The 21,110-nt window shown below is 56.2% G+C and overlaps 3 protein-coding genes across 3 annotated transcripts; 2 read left to right on the forward strand and 1 right to left on the reverse strand.

Moving 5' to 3' along the window:
• Positions 1 to 1,883: 1,883 nt before the first annotated feature.
• On the forward strand, positions 1,884 to 7,688 carry MPL (MPL proto-oncogene, thrombopoietin receptor). The gene is made up of 12 exons (XM_086462405.1): positions 1,884 to 2,048; positions 4,206 to 4,341; positions 4,674 to 4,849; positions 5,072 to 5,337; positions 5,414 to 5,570; positions 5,735 to 5,864; positions 6,205 to 6,377; positions 6,486 to 6,628; positions 6,772 to 6,931; positions 7,109 to 7,196; positions 7,318 to 7,405; positions 7,500 to 7,688. The coding sequence occupies exons 1-12, from the start codon at positions 1,934 to 1,936 to the stop codon at positions 7,686 to 7,688; spliced, it is 1,821 nt and encodes a 606-aa protein (XP_086318531.1). The 5' UTR covers positions 1,884 to 1,933.
• Positions 7,689 to 8,000: 312 nt separating this feature from the next.
• On the forward strand, positions 8,001 to 13,505 carry CDC20 (cell division cycle 20). The gene is made up of 11 exons (XM_086462854.1): positions 8,001 to 8,008; positions 8,466 to 8,668; positions 9,235 to 9,380; positions 10,151 to 10,247; positions 10,785 to 10,913; positions 11,270 to 11,466; positions 11,805 to 11,899; positions 12,249 to 12,480; positions 12,589 to 12,714; positions 12,885 to 13,002; positions 13,325 to 13,505. Exons 2-11 carry the CDS (start codon positions 8,470 to 8,472, stop codon positions 13,501 to 13,503), a joined length of 1,518 nt encoding a protein of 505 aa, XP_086318980.1. The 5' UTR covers positions 8,001 to 8,008; positions 8,466 to 8,469; the 3' UTR covers positions 13,504 to 13,505.
• A 43-nt stretch (positions 13,506 to 13,548) lies between these two features.
• Positions 13,549 to 20,345, reverse strand: ELOVL1 (ELOVL fatty acid elongase 1). Its single transcript, XM_009952550.2, has 7 exons — positions 20,276 to 20,345; positions 19,655 to 19,845; positions 19,407 to 19,487; positions 19,142 to 19,198; positions 18,704 to 18,809; positions 18,406 to 18,542; positions 13,549 to 18,006 (listed from the first exon to the last, which is right to left on the reverse strand). The coding sequence occupies exons 1-7, from the start codon at positions 20,319 to 20,321 to the stop codon at positions 17,752 to 17,754; spliced, it is 873 nt and encodes a 290-aa protein (XP_009950852.1). The 5' UTR covers positions 20,322 to 20,345; the 3' UTR covers positions 13,549 to 17,751.
• Positions 20,346 to 21,110: the final 765 nt, after the last annotated feature.

Genomic DNA, 21,110 nt, shown 5'->3' on the forward strand with positions numbered 1-21,110 from the left:
TGCCCTCTCTGACGGCACTGGGGAACAGGATGCAAGGACCCAATGGTCTGCTGCCGTGGTGGGCACTCCTCAGCATCCTGTCCCCATTGGAGTCTTCTGATGGTCCTCAGGGATGACTCAATGCCCGCAGACAAGCCCCAGATCTTACTGTGCCATGGGAATGCTTTTTCTTAGTATCTGACTGGGATCTCCCTCCCTGCAATTTAAGTCTTTGTCCTATCACCAAGGGATATGGTGAACAGACTATGCCCTTCCTCTGCGCAGCTGCCTCTCACATGCTTGAAAATTGTTCCTGCAGCTTCTCCTTGGTTGGCCACTCTTCACGGGGATGGCCCTGCTTCTTTGGCTGGTCCCTGCAGGGCTGTGCAGCTCCGCACCCTACCCATCCTGGTCAGCTGGGCACAGCACTGCGCCAAGCCATCGGGTAACTTCTCATGTCTTGCAAAGGGACTGTTGTGTTCAACCAGTCTGCTCAAACACGTGCCACTAGGGTGATTCTGTTTCTTCTGCCTGTCCCTGGAGTATCACCTGGACTCTGTGCTGACCCTCTCACAGGAGCTCCTGCCTCAGGCTGCGGTCCCTCATCCTGCACTACTGCCATTTGACAGTGGGTGGACTTCATCTCTCTTGGCTTCATCTTGCTAAGCCCTAGGCTTGCCATCCAGCTGCCCTTCTACCCTCTTCTGCAGTCCACAGGAAGCAAGGGCTTCTGCCCTGGACCCTGGTATCCCAGCCAAAGGCAGGGGCATCTGCATTTGCCTGTCTGGGTAAGAGTCTTTCTTCCCCAGAAGATGTTTCAACCCTGTCAATACCATTTTGATTTTCCATTCTGGCCTCCAGTGCTCTTTGGTGTCAACTGCAGCTGTTAGTAAGCAGCCTTTCTGCCCCACCACTGAGGTTCCCCAGTGAACGGTGATGGCGACTGGCCCTTTCAGGCAGCCTGATGTGCAATACCTCTGCACCTCCTCCACAGCCAGGAACAGTGTCTGAGGCAGCCTCATCAGCCCTGCTCAAACCAAGGGCTTTCTGCTTTTTGCCTCCCTGACAGCAAAGCCCAGTAGCTGGATGGAGAAGAAAGTGGGACTGATTTGATGAAATTTGACTGTGACGAATTGATGCTCGCTGTTCCTATCTCCCTTCAGTGCCCCTGGTGCTGTCCTCAGCTGCAGGGCAAGGAGAAGCCAGCCCACCCTTAGTGTGGTGGGGACACGTGCATGAGTGACTCCACACACCTGGTTGGTGCTCCCTGGGCTGCACCACAGTGCTGCACCCCAGCAGAGTGGGACACCCCTCCAGCCACCTGTGCTGAGCAGTGGTGGTGGATTAGCACAAGGTTGAGCATGCCTGCAGGAACCCACCATAATGGCCCTGCTCCTGCACCAACATCACTAGCACCTGTGTGGGCTCTGCCAATGCCCCCCATGCCTGTAGCTCTCTTGCCGGCACAGCCATGGGGACACTGCCACTGGGCGATGCAGAGCAGACCCAGCACACACCAATGCCAGACAGCACAGGGCAGGATGGAACCAGAGCAGCTGTCCCATGTCTCATGCTCCCACATGCCTGGCGCCCCCAACAGCCTGTCCTGCCCTGCCCCACCCTGTCCTGCCCCACACAGGGGCCTCCCTGGTTTCTCAGGGGTTGTTTTTCTTCCTACCCCAGCCTCCCAGCATGCCGGTAGCCACAAGCGCAGGATGTGCCACCTATCTGATAGAAGCAGTGGCTGGCAGTGGCACTGTGGCTGGCGGTGGAGGGGCCAGAGCATGGTGGTTTCGGGCGTGGGGAAGTGCTGGCAATGGGGCGGAGGGAGCCTCCAGCCAGGCTTCCTGAGCTGCACAGCCACCACTTCCCAGATAAAGGTATCGCCCAGGGGAGCCGGAGCAGCTCCCAAGGCACTGGGAAGGGCCAAGAACAGCACGCACAGCATAGGCACATGAGTTGCAGGATGGCAGCCTGCCTACGCTGGGACTGGCTGCTCTTGCTGCTCCCTGACATCCTGCTCAGCCTCCACAGCCCACTGTCAGCCCCTGAGCCAGTGACATCCCAAGGTAGGTCCTTCGGGCCATTTTCTCTCCCAAAGGATGGGCCAGAGAGGAGCTGGCACACTGGGTGTGGGCAGCGAGCATCCCATGGCAGCCGAAATCTGCAGGGTTGGGTAAAGGGCATCCCAGGAGGGTGTGCAGGGGGTGTTCAGGGTGGGCAATGAAGGGTCCTTCTCAACCATGGGACACCCTGGGGTACCTGGAGCAAAGGGATGTCCCTGCTCTCTGGAGGCAGGACCTGGCAGCCCCCTGGTGCCCCTTTGGGATGGCAGCTTGGGGGCCCCAGTCCCACACAGGTAGCAGAGGGGCTCCCCGCTCATCAAAAGTCCTTGGAGTTACAAAGACAAGGGTCTGAATAAAATTCAGGCTTACATCTGACAGCACAGCTCTGCACTGCCAGGCCAATCCCAATGCTCCCACACCAGCCTTGTGGTGATCTTACTACCCTGCTGAGCATCTTCAGCTCAGCCAGTAGCTATTCCCAGCCTGGCTCGCTGCACCTGGCAGAGCTGCTTCCCGACTTTCTCCCATTTCAGGCCTGTCCATGCTTTCTTTAAGCCCCTCCTTAGCCCTTTTAACGCTTTCTATAACACCATAAAAAGCATTAGCTAAACAAAATCCTGTCAATCTTCTGCTCATCTTTCCAGCCCCTTCCCAGGTCTTTGGCCACAGCAGGCTCAGGAGCACATTTTGAATCACCCCCATAGGAGCAGTGGGAAGAAAGGTCAGGGATGGGCTCATCCTCCCTCTGCCTGCAGCCTCTGTGACACTGCAGTGCACCAAGCCCGTCGCTGGCGTGGCAGTATGCTGCTGGAGCACGGCTGATGTGGCTGCAGAGCTGTGTGGATGCTCTTCCTAGGAAATGGCCTGCACCCAGCAAAGATGCTCTGGTAGCCCACAGGACCAGTGTGGCCTCCCACGAATGCCATGAGTCTCTGTGCCACTGGGCTGCTGGGACCTGGCCACCCCATCCCCTGGCACTGGGAGTTGGGGGAGCCACGGAGCTGGCATGAGGCCTGGGGTGGGGGCAAGGGGGTGCAGAAAGGGAAGAGCATGTGGAGGGGGCTTTAGTCTGTTGGGAGGGGACATGGGCTGGGGGAGGAAAGCAAAACAGGGCTGGGAGCTCAGGGCAAGAGAAGGGACAGGGAGAGCAGAGGAACACCAAGAAGATGGCAAGGACATCTGAGGACTGTACCTTATTCTTTGCCCAGGGTGGGCTCAGCTGGCAGCAGAGCAGGTGTGTAGCAGAGAATGGATGCACTCAGCACATGGAGCAAGGCCAGGCACTGGCAGGGGGCTTGTTGCTTGTTGTGGGGTCCTGCACCTGGAGGCAGCCCCTGGGGAAGGGGGCACATCCCAAAAGGAAGTGAAGTGGAGGAGGAAGAGGGCTAGAGCAGGTCCCAGGGCAGAGGCAGTGGGGGAGAAGTGAGTGCTGGAGCGACGCTGGGGGCAGCAAGGCCACTCCTGTGCTTCACACATCTGCGTCTTGGGGCTATCGCCTTTTCCCTGACAACAGAGACAGATGTCCATGTGCCAGCAAAGCCACCAGTGCTTGGGATGGAGATCCTGAAGTGTGCAATGCTGCAGTTCATCTCTGCAGCTACAGGGAGGGCAGCTTGCTGAGTGGCGCAGAGAAACCTACAGTCCTCCAAGCAGTCCCCGAGTCACAGTTTGAGCATCCCCCCCTGATTAGAACCATAGGCCCACATGCCAGCCCAGAGGCACTTTCCCTCTCCCCAGGACGCTGCTCCTCCTTATCTCATTTCCTCGCACCTTCCGGCTGAGCAGGGCAGGGGTGCTTCCCTCCCGATTGCCAGGCCCTGAGCCCCCCTCCAACCGCAGGGCTATTTTCGGGTGTTTGTTTGTCCCAAAGTATGCTGAGGAGGGGGGAGTGGTGGGGCCAGCCAGTGGGGTGCCCTGCCATCAGCCAGGACCCTGGCACAAGCCAGCAGCCAGCAGCACATGTGCCATGTTGCTCCCTGGCATGTGAAGCTGGTGGAGGGCACCTGTGCCACAGCCATGTCCACAGCCATGCCCACACTGTCCCAAGTGCCTGCACAGACTGGCCTCACAGGCAAGCCAGCGGCCATGGGGCAGGGTGATGCAGGTGGGATGGGTACAGGTTTGTGCCTGGGGGCTCTTTCATACCCACACTCCTCCCAGATGCTGCACTGCTGGCAGAGGTGCCCGAGGACATCCGCTGCTTCTCCCGCTCTTTCGAGGACCTCACCTGCTTCTGGGATGAGAATGAGAAGGAGGCAGCAAGTGGGAAGGGCCACTTCTACTACTGGTACAGCAGGTAGGTGGTGGTGGGAACACAGCCCAGCCTCCCCCTTGCCTGCACAGAGAGCAGCAGAGTTGGGGGCCGCAGCTTTCCATGCCATCCTGGTGGCTCCCAGCTGCAAGGAGAGATGGTGGAGAGCCCACGGGAGTCACCACACATCCTGTGGCAGGGCTGGGACCTTGGCTGTCCATCAGTCCCATGGGGATGGTGCCCTGAAGCAGATGGGGGCACAGGGAAGGAGCTGGTGACACCGAAGTCTCAGTGCCATGCCCCAGGTCCCCTCTCCTCCAGCCTGGCCCCGGGCAGAAGGCATGGGGTGCTGCAGGACCCTGCTCTCCGTCCCTCAGGGACGTGCCCACAGCGTGCACGGTCTCTACGTGGCGCCATGGGGCCGGCGGGACGCGGCACGCCTGCGTCTTCCCTGGCCAGGATGTGCGGCTCTTCATCCAGCTCCACCTCCGCGTCCTGGATGCCACCACCAATCAGACCAAGTACTGGCGGGAACTCAGCGTAGACGCGGTGGGTGAGTCCCTCCCACCAGGCAATACCACTGTGACACCAGGATGGTTCCCAGGCCTGGGCCCCTGCTCTTCTGCCTCCCGCGGGGGCTGGCAGTACCCTGCGCCCTGCACGCTGGACATGAAGGCAGCCCTGGAGGGACCGCTGGATGTGCCTCGGCAGGACCAGGGGGTGCCTAAAGGAGGGCTGCAGCAGGAGGAAAAACGCCCTGTCATATTCCCCACAGGTCTCATCGCCCCCCCAGCGAACATTACAGCCCGCTGGGCTGGGGCTGTGGGGCAGCTCTGCGTGTCGTGGCAGCCACCACTCACCGACTACCTGAACTTCTTCCTCTACGAGGTGCAGTGCTGCCCTGCCAGCTCCCCAGAGATGCCCTGCAGCACCGTGTCGGACCCCAGTGGGCAGCGCCCCAGGGACCCCTCCAGCCAGCCAGCTGTCAGCACCAATGCACCCACAGCCAGGGCAGCTGCAGCTTCCCTGAGAGTGGGGCAGGTACATAGAAGGGCCAGGAATGGGCAGGGGGATTTGAGGGCCACATCTGCTCTCCAGCCTGGCCTCTCTCCTGCAGGGGCTGGTCCAGACCAACACCTGGGTAGTCCTCCGGGACCTGCAGCCAGGGGTGAGGTACCACATCCACGTGCGCAGTAAGCCCGATGGCATCTCCATGGATGGCGTCTGGGGGCCCTGGTCACAGGCGGTGGCTGCAGAGACACCCCATTCCTCTGGTGAGTGGTCATCCCCACCTCCAGGGTGCTGGCAGGCACAGCAGGGAGGCACCCATGCCTGGGGCTGCGAGGGATGGGGGTCCTGGGGTAGCAAGGTGCAGCACCCAGGTTTTGGGTGGCCAGGGAAAGTAGCCCCCTCCCTGCTCTGGCTCTTGCCTGCCCAGGAGATATCGGGCTGTGCTGCAGCACCCCTGACCTGCAGCACGTGCGCTGCGAATGGAGCTGGGACTCTGCAGAGCCCCACGGCTCCCACCAGCTCTTCTACCGGCCACCTCCAAGCAGGGCCAGCACAAGGTAAGGGGCATGGTGGGGACATGGCACTCAGGCAGAGGGGCAGCACATCCCAGGGACCACCACCCCTGCTCAATGTCCCACACCCCACTGTGCCACCTGTGCCTACCCTACACCATTAACCTCACACTGCCCCACCACCACTGCCAGCCACACTGCTCCTCCAACTATGGACAGTGCTGGCTTTCGTGAGCAAGCACAGGAGGAGCGAGGCAGCTCTGGCTGTGGGGACAGGGTGGCCCCAGAGCAGGGCTGGCAGCAGGCAAGGCATGTGGGGCTGGCAGCAGGCAAGGCATGTGGGGCTGCCACAGCAGGGCTGACTGGCTCCCTGCTCCTTGCGCAGGGAAGACACATGGCATCAGTGTGAGGAGGTGAGTGTGGGGCTGCGGGGCACCCACTCCTGCACCTTCCAGCCCAGGGCTGGCAGCGCCATCTCTGTCCTGGTAAACATCACCCTACCCCATGCATCGGCCACGCTCAGCTACTTCAAGGAGCCCTTCTGGCTGCATCAGGCTGGTGAGCTGCAGCACCACTGTGGCCCCTGCCCTTGCCCATGCCTGGCTGATGGGGACACAGTGTCCTGTGTGCTGTTCCATGGCAGTGACACATTCCCGTTCCAAACAGTCCTCACAGATGCCCCACAGCTCATGCAGGCAACGGTGTCACAGGGCCGGCTGAGCCTGCAGTGGCTGCCGCCCCTGGAGGCACTGGCAGAGCAGCTGGACTACCAGGTCCGCTATGCTGTGGAGAACAGCCATGACTGGAAGGTAAGGCTCCCCCAAGCAGCCCTGCCCACCTCTGCTGCCGGCACATGGCCCACATGGGGTCAGGCAGGATGGATGTACACCCAAGCACTGCTGTTGGGCTGCCCCATAGCAGCGGTTGTCTCCAGCTCAGCTCTGTCCCACAGGTCCTGCAGGTCCCGCGGGCAGCCAGGAAGGAAGTCCTGAACCTACCTCCAGGTGCCCGCTACCACGCCCAAGTGCGGGCCCAGCCCAGTGGGCCATGGTACCAGGGGAGCTGGAGCACCTGGTCCAAACCTGTCGTGGTTGACATGATGGCTGATGCAGGCAAGGGACAGGGCAGGAGCAGAGGCTGTGGCCAGGAGCCACACAGCCAAGGGCAGGAGACTGAGAGTGTTAGAAATGGGATGGGAGCACCAGGCAGAAGGTGACAAGGGCTGAGAAGGGCTCAGTGGTGGCCAGTCTGGGGAGGGCTACAGTCCCGGTGTTCGTCATCTGATGCAGGCTGGATCATTCCGAGTGTTATGGTGGTGCCGCTGCTCTTCACAGGAGTACTTCTGGGGCTGCGGTGCACCTTCCCCTCTCTCTACAGGTAAGGGCTATGCCTAGGACAGGTGGGGGGAGTTCAGCACCCGGCCTGGGCACCCTGCCCGCGGGCATCAGGGCACCTCAGAACTAGGGTTTACCTTCGACGTCCCCTGCCCCGCACCCAGCAACGTGAAGCAGAAGTTCTGGCCCCCCGTTCCCGATCTGCACCGCACACTGGGCAGCTTCCTCCACGAAAGTGGCCAGCATGGCCAGGTGAGGCGGCCGGGGCGGGGCCCATCGCGGCTGAGCCTTCTTGGGGGCAGCTCGAAGGGCAGCCCCCACCGCGCCCCCTTTGTGGCCCCCGCAGGCCAACGCCTTCTACAAGCAGTCACCGGAGGAGGCCATCCTGCCCTGCTTTCTAGAGGTGCTGCCTGGCCCGCGTGGGGAGGCGGGCGGGCCGCCGTCGGAGCACGCCGCCGGCCGGCTTCCCAGCACCGACATCGCCAACCAATCCTACCTGCTCATGAGCGGCTGGGAGCCGCGAGGGCCGCCCTGAGCCGCGCCCCCCGCCCCGACATAAATAAGACGCGGAACCACACGGCATTCTCCTTCCTTTGCGGCGCCCCGGTCCCCGGCCCCCTGAATCCGCAGGAAAGCGGAGCGGCTCTGCCCGTCCACCCACCCACTAGCCGCAACAGGAGCCGCCCAGCGGGGAGAGCCCCGCCCCGCAGCTCAGCCAATCGCGACACGGCTGGCGATGGTCGCCGTGGCAGCGCGCGGCGGTTGGGTTTGAAGCAGCCAATGGGAGGAGCGGCCGCGCGGGGTTTAAATGATGCTGCGGAGTAGGCCTGAGCGAGCTTCAACTGCAGAGCTGAGGTGAGGGGTGGTCGGCCGGCCGGCTGCGGGTCGAGCCTGAGGGAAGTGGGGGGCGCGCCCTGAGGCAATGAAGGGCGCGAGAGACCCTGGTGACGAAGGGAGCCTTGAGGCGCGGCCTCGGTTTGGTGGGGGAGAAGGCTGTGGTGAAGCGGCCCTGAGGAGCGGCCGGGAGGGGGTGTGTGTCTTGTGCTGGCGAGAGCCTGAGGAGTGGCCTGGGGGGGAGGGTGTCTTGTGGTGGAGAGAGCCCTGAAGAGTGGCCTTGGAGGGGCGGGGGGGGGGGGCGGGGGGGGCGTCCTGTGGCGGAGAGCAGGGTCCTGAGGAGCGGGCGGGGAGGGGGGGTTGCTGTCCTGTGGTGGAGAGGGCCCTGAGGTGCAACCAGAGGGGTGACCTGGCAGAGCAGGGCTGCAGCCCGGCCGGCGTCCCTGCGCGGGGCTCTGTTGACGCCGTTTGCCCGCAGCGCCATGGCGCAGTTCGTGTTCGAGGCGGACCTGCACGGGCTGCTGAAGCTGGACACGCCGATCCCTAACGCGCCGCCCGCGCGGTGGCAGCGCAAGGCCAAGGAGAGCAGCCTCCCCGGGCCCAGCCCCGCTGCCGGCTTGTCGCCCATGAAGCCGGCCAATCGCTCCCACAGCTCCAGCAAGACGCCGTCCAGAACACCTGGTGAGTGGCGGCTGCCAGCGGCATAGGTTGGGTGGGGGAGCGTCGCCCGGGCTGCTTGCCTGTAGCCTTGGATCTTTGGGCTCCGTGACAGGCTGCCCGAGCTGGCTTGCTGCTCAGGCAGGAGGAGGTGGGCTATGCTGCCTGGATCCTGGGAGTCACCCACTTTCTCCTCCTCTGCATGAGGTGGGCAGAGCTCACTGGGGCTGGGTGAACTGCTGATCCCCTTGCTGGCACAGCTGTGTGTTGGGACAAGTGTGGGTAGGACCATCTGCTGGCAGCTTTACATACTGTAGCAGTGTATTTGCATCCTCCCCTTGCCTGTGAACTCTGGAATTGTTGCACTAGACCAAAGGAGTTGTCTCCTGGCAGTCTCTAAGCAGAACTTAGCGCACTTACGTGAGGCAGGGGGTGTGTGTAAAAATAAAAATGAGTTGTGACTGGATGGCATGAGCTCTCTGAGTCCTGCTTGTCTGCGATGTGGAAGAGTGCTAGGTTTACTGTCTCTTGAAAGCTCTAATGCAGGCTATTCAATAGCTGTAAGACAGTATTTATGCATGTGAATGCAGGTAAATCTGGATCCAAAATTCAGAGCACGCCAACAAAGGCTGGGGGAGATCGCTACATTCCCAACCGCAGTGCTATGCAGATGGAGATGGCCAGTTTCCTCCTAACCAAAGAGAATGACACTGCCAAGGAGTCCCCTACCAAGAAGGTGAGCATGTTGCTAAGTTATGATTACTATAATGGTCACTATCAAACACCTAATCCTTCCTGGCCTTTTACAGAGAAGCAAACCGTAAGTTCTATCAAGTGGGCACATGGGGCTGACAGCCCCAGCCATCACTGCTTCCACATCTGGGTTTTAGGAGCCTGGGATGAGGTGGAAGCTGTAAAGCCTGTGGGTGGAACAGGTACACAGCTGCTACACAGGAGCCTGAGCGTAGCTGCGCTGTAGGCTTGTTTCCCTAGGCACAGGGAAGAGCATAGAGCCTTACATCTCTGCTTACACTCATTCTAGCCTGTACTGCTTCTGGCAGCGAAATTCAACTTCAGGCTAATGAGGATTTAAAATACAGCAGGCTACAAAGACACAAAGCTATGAGCCTCTGCACAGTGAAATAGCTGGTGATAGCTATCCTAGGACAATGTCTACATAGGGAGCTATTCTGGAATGTGTACACTGTATTCTGAAATTTGTTTATGAAGCATTTGGTCCCTTGCAGCTGTGGCTTTCCCCACTGGCAATGAGACACTGAACTTGCCACTCTTCTGTATGAAAATCTGAGCACAACAGTGTGGCAATGTCTGAAGAAAAACTATTTTGACCTGCCTGATGGTAGTTGACCCTCACAGCACAGCTGTACACCTCCTGATTCTAGAAGAAGGGTGCTTAGGTGTAGGCTTTGTCAGCTGCAGTTTTAAGTGCAGCATGGACTTTGTGTTTCAAATGCATCTTATTGAGGGTGGTTTGTGTCTCCGCAGGAGCAACAGAAAACCTGGGCAGTGAATCTGAATGGCTTTGATATAGAAGAGGTGAAGATCCTCCGCCTCAGTGGAAAGGCACAGAATGCACCAGAAGGTATGGTACAGGGTCTTTGTGAGTTGACTCAGCTGGAGAGGTCTGGGCAGGGGAACAGCAACACAGAGGCCTTGTGTGTGGACATGGGAGAGATCAACTGGCTTCTTGTCAGAGCTCCTATGCACACTGGAGTCTCCCTCCTTAAGGTTCCTGAGGTTAAGGGGCTGCACAACAGCTACAGTGAATTTATTTACAGAAGTTTAAATGACTGGCAGCTGCTTGCTTGTACTGCAGGTGACAAACTTTCCTGAGGTCTGCGTAAGCTTCACACTCTGTGCTGTGCCCTTTGAAGCTTAACTGTCACTAAACATAATGGGATATAGAAAACCAAGTGCTTGTCAGTTAAACTTGTTCCAGTGAGTCACAGAATCAGAGCTCACCCTGGTCCGGCAGTTCATACTGCCAGTGACATTAATTCTTCTAAGTGTATCTCTTCTCTCAGGACTTCTCACTGGAAGGGATTTCTGGTTGGGTGAGCAGTGCTCAGCTGGGAGGAAATAGTAACTCAGGTTAGCAAATCTGTTCCTCTTCACACAGGCTATCAGAATAACCTGAAAGTGCTCTACAGCCAGAAAGTGACACCTGGATCCAGCAGGAAGAACGGCAGATACATTCCCTCAATGCCAGACCGAATTCTGGATGCACCTGAGATCCGCAATGACTATTGTAAGAAGGCTGTACTCTTGAGTGCTGGGCATTGAGATCATTCTGCATTGGAGTGCAGTTCCTAGGACAGTGTAACTGGGCTGTTTCACAATCTTATGCACCAAAGCTGGTACAGACTGATTTTGGAGTGTTCCTGTGTAGCCTTATAAGAACACTAGTCCAGGCTGCTGTGTAGGTGGCTTGGATCAGGACTACCTGACCCCACTAGCTGGGCAAGGTGACACCCAGAAGGCTGCCCGTTACGTGTGTGTGTGTGTGCGTGTGCGCGCAAGTGCAAGATCTGGCATCAGCATTGGTGATGGGCAGGGCTCTCCAGGTGAGTGCAGTGTGACCTGCATTGCTCTTCCAACTTGTAGATCTGAATCTCATTGACTGGAGCTCCCAGAATTTCCTGGCAGTGGCTCTGGACAACTCTGTCTATCTGTGGAATCACACCTCTGGGGAAATTATCCAGCTGCTGCAGATGGAGCATCCAGATGATTATGTTTCCTCTGTATCGTGGATTAAAGAAGGAAACTACCTTGCTGTTGGCACAAGTAATGCTGAGGTCCAGGTGAGTGCAAGAGTAAAACTAGAGGTGGTGTCTAGTGATTGCATGAGCTGTGGAGCCTTGGGACAAATGCTTGACTAGCACAAGAAAGATGCAATGCACTGGTGTGGGGTGGAATGTCCACAGCCTGTGGCCAATTGCAGCATGCAAGGCAGAGTTTGGTTTTGGGGGATTCCGACACCTGGAGTTACTTGCTGTTCTGTAGGCATGTGATACAAACTTATCTTTCCTCCTATACTGGCAAGGTTGAATGCCAGAGCCTGTGTAATGAGGTTTGCAGGGCAAAGGAACAGGGCTGTGTTTCCTCATCCTCTGGAAAACTTACTGCTCTGCCTCTCTAGCTATGGGACATACACCATCAGAAACGTCTACGAAATATGACCAGCCATTCTTCCCGTGTGGGGTCCCTCAGCTGGAACAGCTACATCCTCTCCAGGTAAAGCAGTGGGTGGGGGTGGGTGAGGGGAGTCTCCAGCTGTTGCAGATTGCTATCCTAGATCTGTGACTAGTGCAGGTTAGTGAATTGCAGAGAAGAGTTCCTGTCCTGGCTTGGGCTTCTTACTCAGCTTGTTTTGATGGGACTGCGGCAACAAGTCTCTCTTCTCTTTTGCCCTTTATGCCAAAGTTGTGAAGAGCTTCTGTGGTTGCTTTGCTTGCACCAACAGGCCAGTGATGCTGGTACCACTGGTTGAAACCCAGTGGTGGGTACAGCAGTCTTGCAACAGCACAAAAATGGATTCTGGTGAAAATGCACCAGCCTGACCCTGCAAGCCTTCTCTCTGCAGTGGGGCACGGACTGGCCACATCCACCACCATGATGTCAGAGTGGCTGAGCATCATGTGGCCACACTTGCTGGCCACACACAGGAGGTATGTGGACTCAAGTGGTCTCTAGATGGCCGTTACCTGGCCAGTGGTGGCAATGACAACCTGGTGAACATCTGGCCATGCACCCAGGGGGACAGTGGAGGCTTTGCTCCTGTACAGACCTTCACACAACACCAGGGTGCTGTCAAGGTGAGTGCAGGGCTGCGGTGGGCATGTCTGTGTGCAAGGCAGACATGGCAGCACTGGGTGTGTACAGGTTGCCTCTTGCATGTCTTAGAATTAACCCTTTTCTCTCAGGCTGTGGCATGGTGTCCATGGCAGTCAAATGTTCTAGCCACAGGAGGTGGGACAAGTGATAGACATATTCGCATCTGGAATGTGTGTTCTGGCACCTGCCTCAGTGCTGTTGATGCCCACTCACAGGTGAGACATGAACATCAGCTTGGATATAAACACCTTCTGGCAGGACACTTCTACAGAGCTGCTGGCTCCTGAGGGCCAGCCCCATGGGAAAGAAGGGGATCATGCTCATCTCTGGGTGGTGAGCATCTGTACAAGCAGCTTGTCTTACCTGCATTACTGTCTCTTCCCAGGTCTGTGCTATCCTGTGGTCAACAAACTACAAGGAGTTCATTTCAGGCCATGGCTTTGCACAGAATCAGCTGGTTGTATGGAAGTATCCAACAATGGCCAAGGTCACTGAGCTGCGAGGTAGGCTGGGCCCTTTGCCTGGGGAAGGTAGGGCTGCTAGAGGCTGAAGGCAGATGTAATCCTTGGTTTAAGCAGACCAGTGGTCTAGCCTGGAGCATCACTGATGCAGAATGGTGTTCAGGAGCCTGCTGCTAGAGGGAGCCACTCCTATATGCTGCTAATGAAACACCACTGCTACAAATGGATGCCTGGGGTATGAATTCATGCTGCTGCAGCATGATGTGGGGACAGCTATGCAAGCTGGTGGGGCTCATGGGGCATACAGGAAGAAATGTGACCATTGTGGTAGAACTGGACTGACTGCACCTCTCCTCTTCCTCAGGTCACACTGCCAGAGTCTTGAACCTGACTATGAGCCCTGATGGTGCAACAGTGGCCTCTGCAGCTGCTGATGAAACACTGCGGCTCTGGCGCTGTTTTGAGATGGACCCCATAAAGAAGAAGGAGAAAGAGAAGGCAAACAGTGCCAAAACCAGCATCATTCACCAGGGCATCCGCTGAACGCACAGGGCTGTTGCAGGGAGAAGGGAAACACCCTGTATAGTATTTTAAATGTTAATAAATTGCTTTAATTTGACTTGCTTTATAGAGTCTGATGGAAGAAAAGGCAGAACCAAGCTCCTCCTCCCTGCTCTTTGGGATCTGGGCAAGTGGTGGAGCTCTTGTTCTTTAGGGCCAGTTTTGTGTGTCACCAGCTTCTGCCTGTGTCCTTACTCTGCATCTGCAGGCAAACACCAGCAGTGATCATCTGTGCCAGAGCAGTCTGGGGACTTGTTCTGAGCAGTCTGAGCTGTAGTCACCTGCATGCAGCAGTTAAGTCTTGTTCTGCTACATGTGGGCAATGGTGCCTGCCCTTATGCTGCTAAGGTAGAATAGCTGCTTTTACAGTGAGTTTAGTACTGAGCTTAGGAGCCAAATGCAATTGGAGAAAAAAGGGGCAGAGGCTGGAAACATACAGCAACAGCTGTAATCACCCCAAAGGCCAGAAAGGGGCTAGCAAGGGACAAGGGCATGAAGACTGATGCAAAACAAAAGGTTAGTTTACATTGCTACAGCCAGCTTGGATGTCATGCAAGAGACTCCCAAAGCACAATCAACCCAGTGTGTGGCCCTTAGTCACATATTCTACCAGCAGCTCTAACCTCTGTCCTCCCCTCCTGCTGAGGGGAAGCCCTAGTCCCAAGCCAAGCAGGCAGTAGGGCTCAGCTGACCTGTGGTAGAACTTTACTTCCCCAGCACTTGGAAAAAATGCTTTTTTTCCAGGCTTAGTTATGCTGGTATAAGTTGCAAGGAGCATATTTAAGCATTTACCTGAGCAAGCTATGTTGCTGTGTATGGTGGAGGTTGTAGGGCTGCACCAGCACAGCCAAGGACTGCTAGGGCCATTGCACAACAGATTAGCACCTTGCCTGTGCAAAGCAGCTCCACAAAGCCTGTGCCTCCCAGAGTGTGGATTATTATTAGCTGTTCTCACATTCCTCTCAGCACAGTACCATGCTTGTACCTGGCACCAGGCTCCTGCTCTGTCTCCTGAGCCAGAGGCAGGCAGTGTTAGCAACCACCTTGGGCTGTGGCAAGGCCAGCCAGTGTGCACCCCACATCCACCAGAGCAGCCCCACAGCTATTGCCAATACAGGAGGTAGTGTCTCAATAAGCTGAGCCCAGCATCTTCCGAGCAGGGCTGTTGGTGCATCCCCAGTTGGCCACCTGGGGAAAAGCAGGGGAAGGCCAAAGGAGGGGTAGCCTCCTTGTATAGGGCAGCAGCTAGATCTAATGTGGAAGGGGGCAGGAACTCACATGCCAGGTTAGGCTCTTCCCCAGAGCTGTGCTGCTGTTGTAGAAGTCCTGTCCCAGACCCCTGCAATTCAATGCCCTGTGGCCCCATAACAAAGTAAGGCTTCCAGTGGTTCCTGACTCTGGAAGGAAGGCTTTATATGCCTCAAAGCTGGCGTTTTCTTCACCCCCATGTAATAGTAGAACCTGTCTTGCCTTTCTCCTTAGCACATACCCATCCCCAGCAGCTGTGCATTATTATACACCCTTTTAAAGTCCTCTGAGCATTACTAGAAGGTTAGCATTGCAAGTTCTTCCTTTGGCCCCATACTGGTCCTACTGGGCACAGATCCAGCAGGCCCAGGAAACACTGCCATATAAGGTGTGAATTCAGTTTGGAGCAGCAGCACAGACTGACCATGACAGCATATAAATTACTAAGTACCACGGCCAGCCCATGGAAAGATCTCAGCTAATAGGAACAATTGGAGGAAGGGAGAGCAGAGCACACACAAGGAAGAGCCCATTTTAAAATCCCAAGCATAAGTATAGTATTGTTACTATTTTGGCCAAAAGCAAAGACAGTCCTGTTTTCACCAAGAGCCAGCTGCATGGGAGGGAGGAGGCTAGATGGGAAAAGCTCCATCTCAGCTGGACTGTCACCTACAGCTCCTGAAGTGGTGACTTCTGAGCACTGAACTAATGTCACACACCACTTCAGCAGGGACCAGAACAAGCAAGCTATCCTGCCAGTCCTTGCCCCCAGAGAAGTAGATCCCATTTTAACACTTCATATGTAACAGGGCACTGAGCCCTGTAAAAGGGGGTGATGCCCACATGCAGTTAGGCTTATCGGTCACACCAGTTTGGGTCACTTGAGGAGGTTTTCCTACATTTCAGAGAATGGCCTCAAGGTGTACAGCAGCTCAGGCAGGGTTAGCAGAGCTGTCCCTCACACCAAGCCCTGCTCTAGGGCTTTGGCTGGACATTGACTAAAGCCTTCCCACAACACTCAGCTTTCAGAGGCCTATAGGTCTAACGCATTCCTCCCAGCCACAAGCAGCCCAGCCAGCTACCAACACCTCTTCTCAGGCTTGAGTCAGCACTTAGGCTGGCCTCTGCTCAGGAGGGCCCCAGTCAAAAGGTGATGGGGAAGGCAGCACTGTACCTCAACAGCACTGAAGGGAAGCCAACTGCCTTAGGTGGCAGACATAACAGAGCCCAGCCAGGCAAGATCTACTTCTGTAGCAAGAGCAAGGCAGCAGCAACATAAACCTCACTCTGACCAGTGTGAGCTACATTCTGCACAGATCCATGCTGCAGGGGCATTCACACATGGCAGCAGCTTTGGCTTCAGCAGATGCAGAAAGCAATAGATTGCTGTTTCCCCACCACCTGGGTTTCCAGGGTCACTACTCCCTGCTCTGCCACACCTCAGCTCCCCAGGATTTCTGAAAAGCAGCAGCTCCTCTTGGGCAGCTGGCCCAGGTCCCAGCCCACACCCACATTCCACCTCAGCCATTCTGTCACAGCATGGAGCCACTTTCACAACAGGAGCCTTGACACACTTCCTGCCCTTAGCACAACTCTGGAACCAAAGTGCTTGGAAACAAATCTGCCATCTGCTTCATCAGCACAGTGATATCACTCTCTCCCCACAACACACAAACCTGCTACACCAGCTGCTTCTCCCAGCCCTGCCTCCAACCACACTGGGCAGGACCAAGCATCTGGAACAGCTTCCAAGCACAGCAAGCCAGGAAAACAAAAGGGCAGAGCCATTTCTCCTTCTGTCTGTTTATTTGCAATAGAAGAGCAGCCCAGTCTTACAGGGCCTGGCTCCTTCACCTCATCCTCAAGGCCATTAGCATGGTTTTGGTTACAGCCATAGCAGGTGATGGGCACCAGATGCAGGAGAGCTGCTGCACTGCCCTGCTGTACACCTTCACTCAGGCTCAGTCAGATCCACAGAGGCAAGAAGTGCTCATGGTTACACCACAGCAGGGCACACTACAGCCATCCTCTGCTGTGCTCATGCTGGGTCACAGCAAGGCTGGTCCCAAACAGGAGAGCCTAAGAGCTGATTCTAGGGGCAATTATTGCTCAAGTCTCAAGCCTGCAGGAGTGGAAGGGGTCAAAGACTAGGCTGAGCTTGGCCTCCTCCACCCTGGAGCAAGCCACCAGCTGCCAAAGAGGATCAGGTAAGTGTGGCTAAAGTACACACCAAGTACCCAGTCCAGGCACACAAAGGCAAGGCAACCTGGGCTTATCATGTGGGGGAGGCATTTCAGGCTGTCACAAGCCCTTCTATATACTAGGCCCAGGGCATGTGTACTTGTACTGGGCAGCTCTGGGCCCTCGAGTCCCATATGCACTGCCCCTACACTCTCCACAGCCACACCTGAGCACAGATACACCAGGGCAGGACCCCCCATCTGGGCACACAAGGACCAGAAGGGACACGCAGCACTGTGGCATGGAGCAAAGCAGCACAAGGCATGGTACAGCAGGAGTGCTCACACTTGGGCTGGCAGCAGCAAGCAGCCAGGGACAAGTCTGCTCATCCACACAGGCTCTGATGAGACAGGGAAGAGGAGAGGGCACCAAGACAGGGACCAGTCTCTTCTTTTGGTCCTACTCAGAAGAAAATGGGCTCCAGGCAGAAGGGCCAGATGTAGGCACTTGGGGGAAGTTCCTTTGGAAACACTGGAATGGGACTGCAGCCCCACAGCTGTGATGCAGGCAGCTGCCTCTCTGCTCAGCAACACTGATAAACAGCACAAGCTGTCCCAGGAGCAGAAGATGCCCATGAATGCTCAGAGCAGAGGGGCTGGGCATGCAGACAGAACAGCAGGGCCGGGCACAGGGGTACAGTCTGTAGGCACTTGACTTGGCTAGTGGCACCCAGGAGCAGGGGAACAGGTCCCAACTGCCTCTGCCCCGGGGCTCTCATTGGCTCTGGGAAGGCTTTGCCCTCTAGTTGGCTTTGACCTTGCCATTGGTGACAGTGCCATTCTCATGGATGCTGCTACCATTGTGCTGGGCTGCTTGCTGAGCCACCCTGGGCAACCGCTTGCCCTTGGTGTAGGACTGGTACCAAAAGTTGGAGAAGAGGACGAAGAAGATGGTCCCATAAATCCAGATGAGGTGGATGAAGATGGGGAACTGGTACTGGCAGCTGGGCATGAAGTAATACTGGGAGATGTGGATGGAGACAATCACAAACTGTGCCTGGGAGCAAGTCAGAGCAGTGACAAGTTATTCATGAGGCCAGAGTTAGGGATGCCACTAGAGACCTTTCTAAATGAAACCAATGGGCTCCTTTCCCACCCTGAAGTAGAGCTCCTTATGGTGAGGCAGTCAGCAACAGCTGGAAGAGGCAGGCACAAGTCTCAAGGCAGCATGTGCCACTCATCCTCCCACCATGCCTGCAGCCCAGGGGCAGCAGGCTGAGCAGCACCCACACCCTAACCAGGCTGATAGGGCTATTAGAGGCCCACAGTGGGCCAGAGTGAGGGACTACAGAAGACACAGCTACAGGTGCTGGCTGCACCTTTCACAGGTACAAGGGTTGGGCTGCCCCTCACATCAAAGGCTGAGGGCACATGCTCTGCTCCACAGCAGACTCACCAGCTGAATGGCTGTGATGTGCTTCTTCCACCACAGGTACTTCTGAAAGGCAGGTCCTGCTGCTGAGAGCCCATAGTAGAAGTACATGACAACATGCACCATGGAATTGATCATGGCATGGAATGAGCCCATTCCTCCTGTTAAGATAGATGTTCATTAGCATTAAGTCAATCCTCTGCAGCAATCAGCACTACAAGGAGCTCCTAGGAACTCAGCAGGACCAAAAAACCCTTCTCAGCATGCTGGGGCTAACACTGCCCTTTCCCCAAGCTGTGCACCCAGACAGTTTCCATCTTACCTGGACCAAACTTTGCTCCCCACCACCAGCTCCAAGGCAAAACAGAGTGGTGGAAGAGATGCAGGAATGTGACCTGTTCATTCTTCTTCCGCAGGACAAAAATTACCTGCAATGAGAGCCCAACAGCATCAAGGAGCTGCAATCCTGGAAGCAGCTAGAGCAGGCTGGGCCACTAATTCACAGTGTCTGATCTCAGTAACACTTCCCTTGCCTCCAAGCTCACTGCCACCATATATTAGGTCACCCCACAGCTTCCAGAGCTATAACACCAAGAGTGGCCTCTGCAATAGCCTAGAGTAGCCTCCTTGGTAGTGATGCCAGACAGAAGCACTACCAGGTCAGACTGGAAGGGATGAAGAAAGCACCTACCCCAAGTACACTGGGCCCCAACTCCCTGCCCAGCAAGCAGTGACAAGGCCTCCACGGCAACTCACTCACCGTATCCGTCAGTTCGATGAACTTCGAGAACACAAAGAGCCAAGCAACACTAACCATCTGTAACAGAGCAGGTTAACATTAGAGACCCACCTCAGCCTGAACATGCCCAGTGAACAAGGGTCTCCATACAGTAACCCTGTGGTGAAACCAAGGGCCAGAGACTGCAAGTTCTCTGCCTCAGGAGAGGCAGGTAGCTGTGATCTTGCTGTCCAAACAGAAGTGCTAAAGGCCATCCCAACTTATTGGAAGAGGGACGAGAACTCACCCTGAGGGCCTTGGGGTCCTGTGAGAAGTCCACAGGGTCACATCGCCAGGTGTACCCAGTAAGCCACCCTGCCATCAGGAACTGTAACAAGAGCATCATCAGGGTAAGGCCCAACACATCACCCACTGCACTGCCCAAGCCCTGTGCAGAAGGGCAGGCAACAGCCTGCAAAAGGGCTGCTCATCACCCATGCAGCCTGCATGCACTGCTTTATATATGCCAGACAAAGCCTACTGCAAACAACTCACCTCATAAACTATGTAAAGTGAGAGTCCCACCAGAAAGAAGTTGTATAGCACCATAAATTTCTTCAGGTTTAAAGGCTTCCTGTTGGCCATTAGGCGGGGACCCAAGGATAGTACAAAGTAGACATATGCCAGAAGGATGCCCATCACAAGGAACGGGGACTGCATCAGTGGATAATCAGCAATGCGGGGGTCTGCAGAGAGCCACAGTGCGGAGCAGTTAGCATCCTCACCCCAATCTGCTGCCAGCAATGTTACTGCCAGAGTGGAGGAAAGGACATGGCAATCCTGTTCTCCTAGGACAGGAGTGCAGGTAGGGTGGCAGTCCAGGAGCAGAGGCTGAGGCCAGCCAGACTCAGTTAATGTACAGCCTGAAGCCACACTGCAGGACAGCCTGGAGATCATCTGCCCAGGAGGGCACAAGTGCCCCAAAAGGGCCTGCACAGACACCAAGTCAAGACAGCCTCATAACAGGCAGCCCAAAACACACAGAGCTGCATCTATTCCAGGGCAGAGGCACAACACAGCTAGACCCAGACTGGATGACAAATCATCCCCCTGTGCCTGTGGTAGTACGGCACGTAGTGCCACCTGCCCTGCAGATGGGCAGAGCCAAACACTCACCTGCTTTCTTCATAAAGTCCTGATACATGGTCACAATCCCCTCCATGGTGGTGGCAGTATCTCTGTGGAGAGGAAGGACAGATCAGGCAGCTGTTTTCCCAGGAGGGCAGCCTGCAGAGCACAGGCCTGCAGATCAGCAAATTTCAAGCACAGCTTCAGAAGGAGTCATGTGTATCCCAGCATTGCTCTCAGCTGATCACACACCAGCATCGACTTTCCAGTTGAGCCACATGCTCCCCAATTCTCCTCACTGAGCCTGGCCCTGTCTCCCCATCACCCCACCAACAGTCCTTCCAAGGCAGAATCCTAACACTTCAAGCTAGGAAAGGTTCCAACCTCAGCCTTGCCACTCATACCCACCCTGCACACTGCTCTGCCTGACCCTGGTGCAAAGTCTCCAAGGTAGATTGAGAGCTGGCCCACACTCTCCACAGAGCAGTACTTTTATGAGCAGCTTTGGGCTCCTGCCCACTGATCCCCAAACAGAGAAGCAATACAGCATCACTGGCAGACCCATCGCATGAAAGGAATCCATCAGTTCAGAAACAAAAAACAGTTCCTGGTGTCAGAGTTCCAAGTTTCGCATCCTTGTACAAAACCCTCCTGGCAAGAACTACCACCCCATAACCCAGCACCTCAGAGGCTATGTGCATCCTACTTGGCAATGACATTTCCACTCCCCTTCCAGACAGGGGACAGTATATCTCCAGGTAGTGGAGAAAGCTGCAGGATAAGGATATAAGGCTGCAGGGAGGAGGACTGGCACTCCCCACACTTGCTCAGCCTCACTATGAGCACACACCAGAGTGATCCAGATGGATGCTCCCCAGAAAAG

This window comes from Leptosomus discolor, chromosome 3, assembly GCF_034619465.1.
Source record: "Leptosomus discolor isolate bLepDis1 chromosome 3, bLepDis1.hap2, whole genome shotgun sequence".
NCBI classification, from domain to species: domain Eukaryota; kingdom Metazoa; phylum Chordata; class Aves; order Leptosomiformes; family Leptosomidae; genus Leptosomus; species Leptosomus discolor.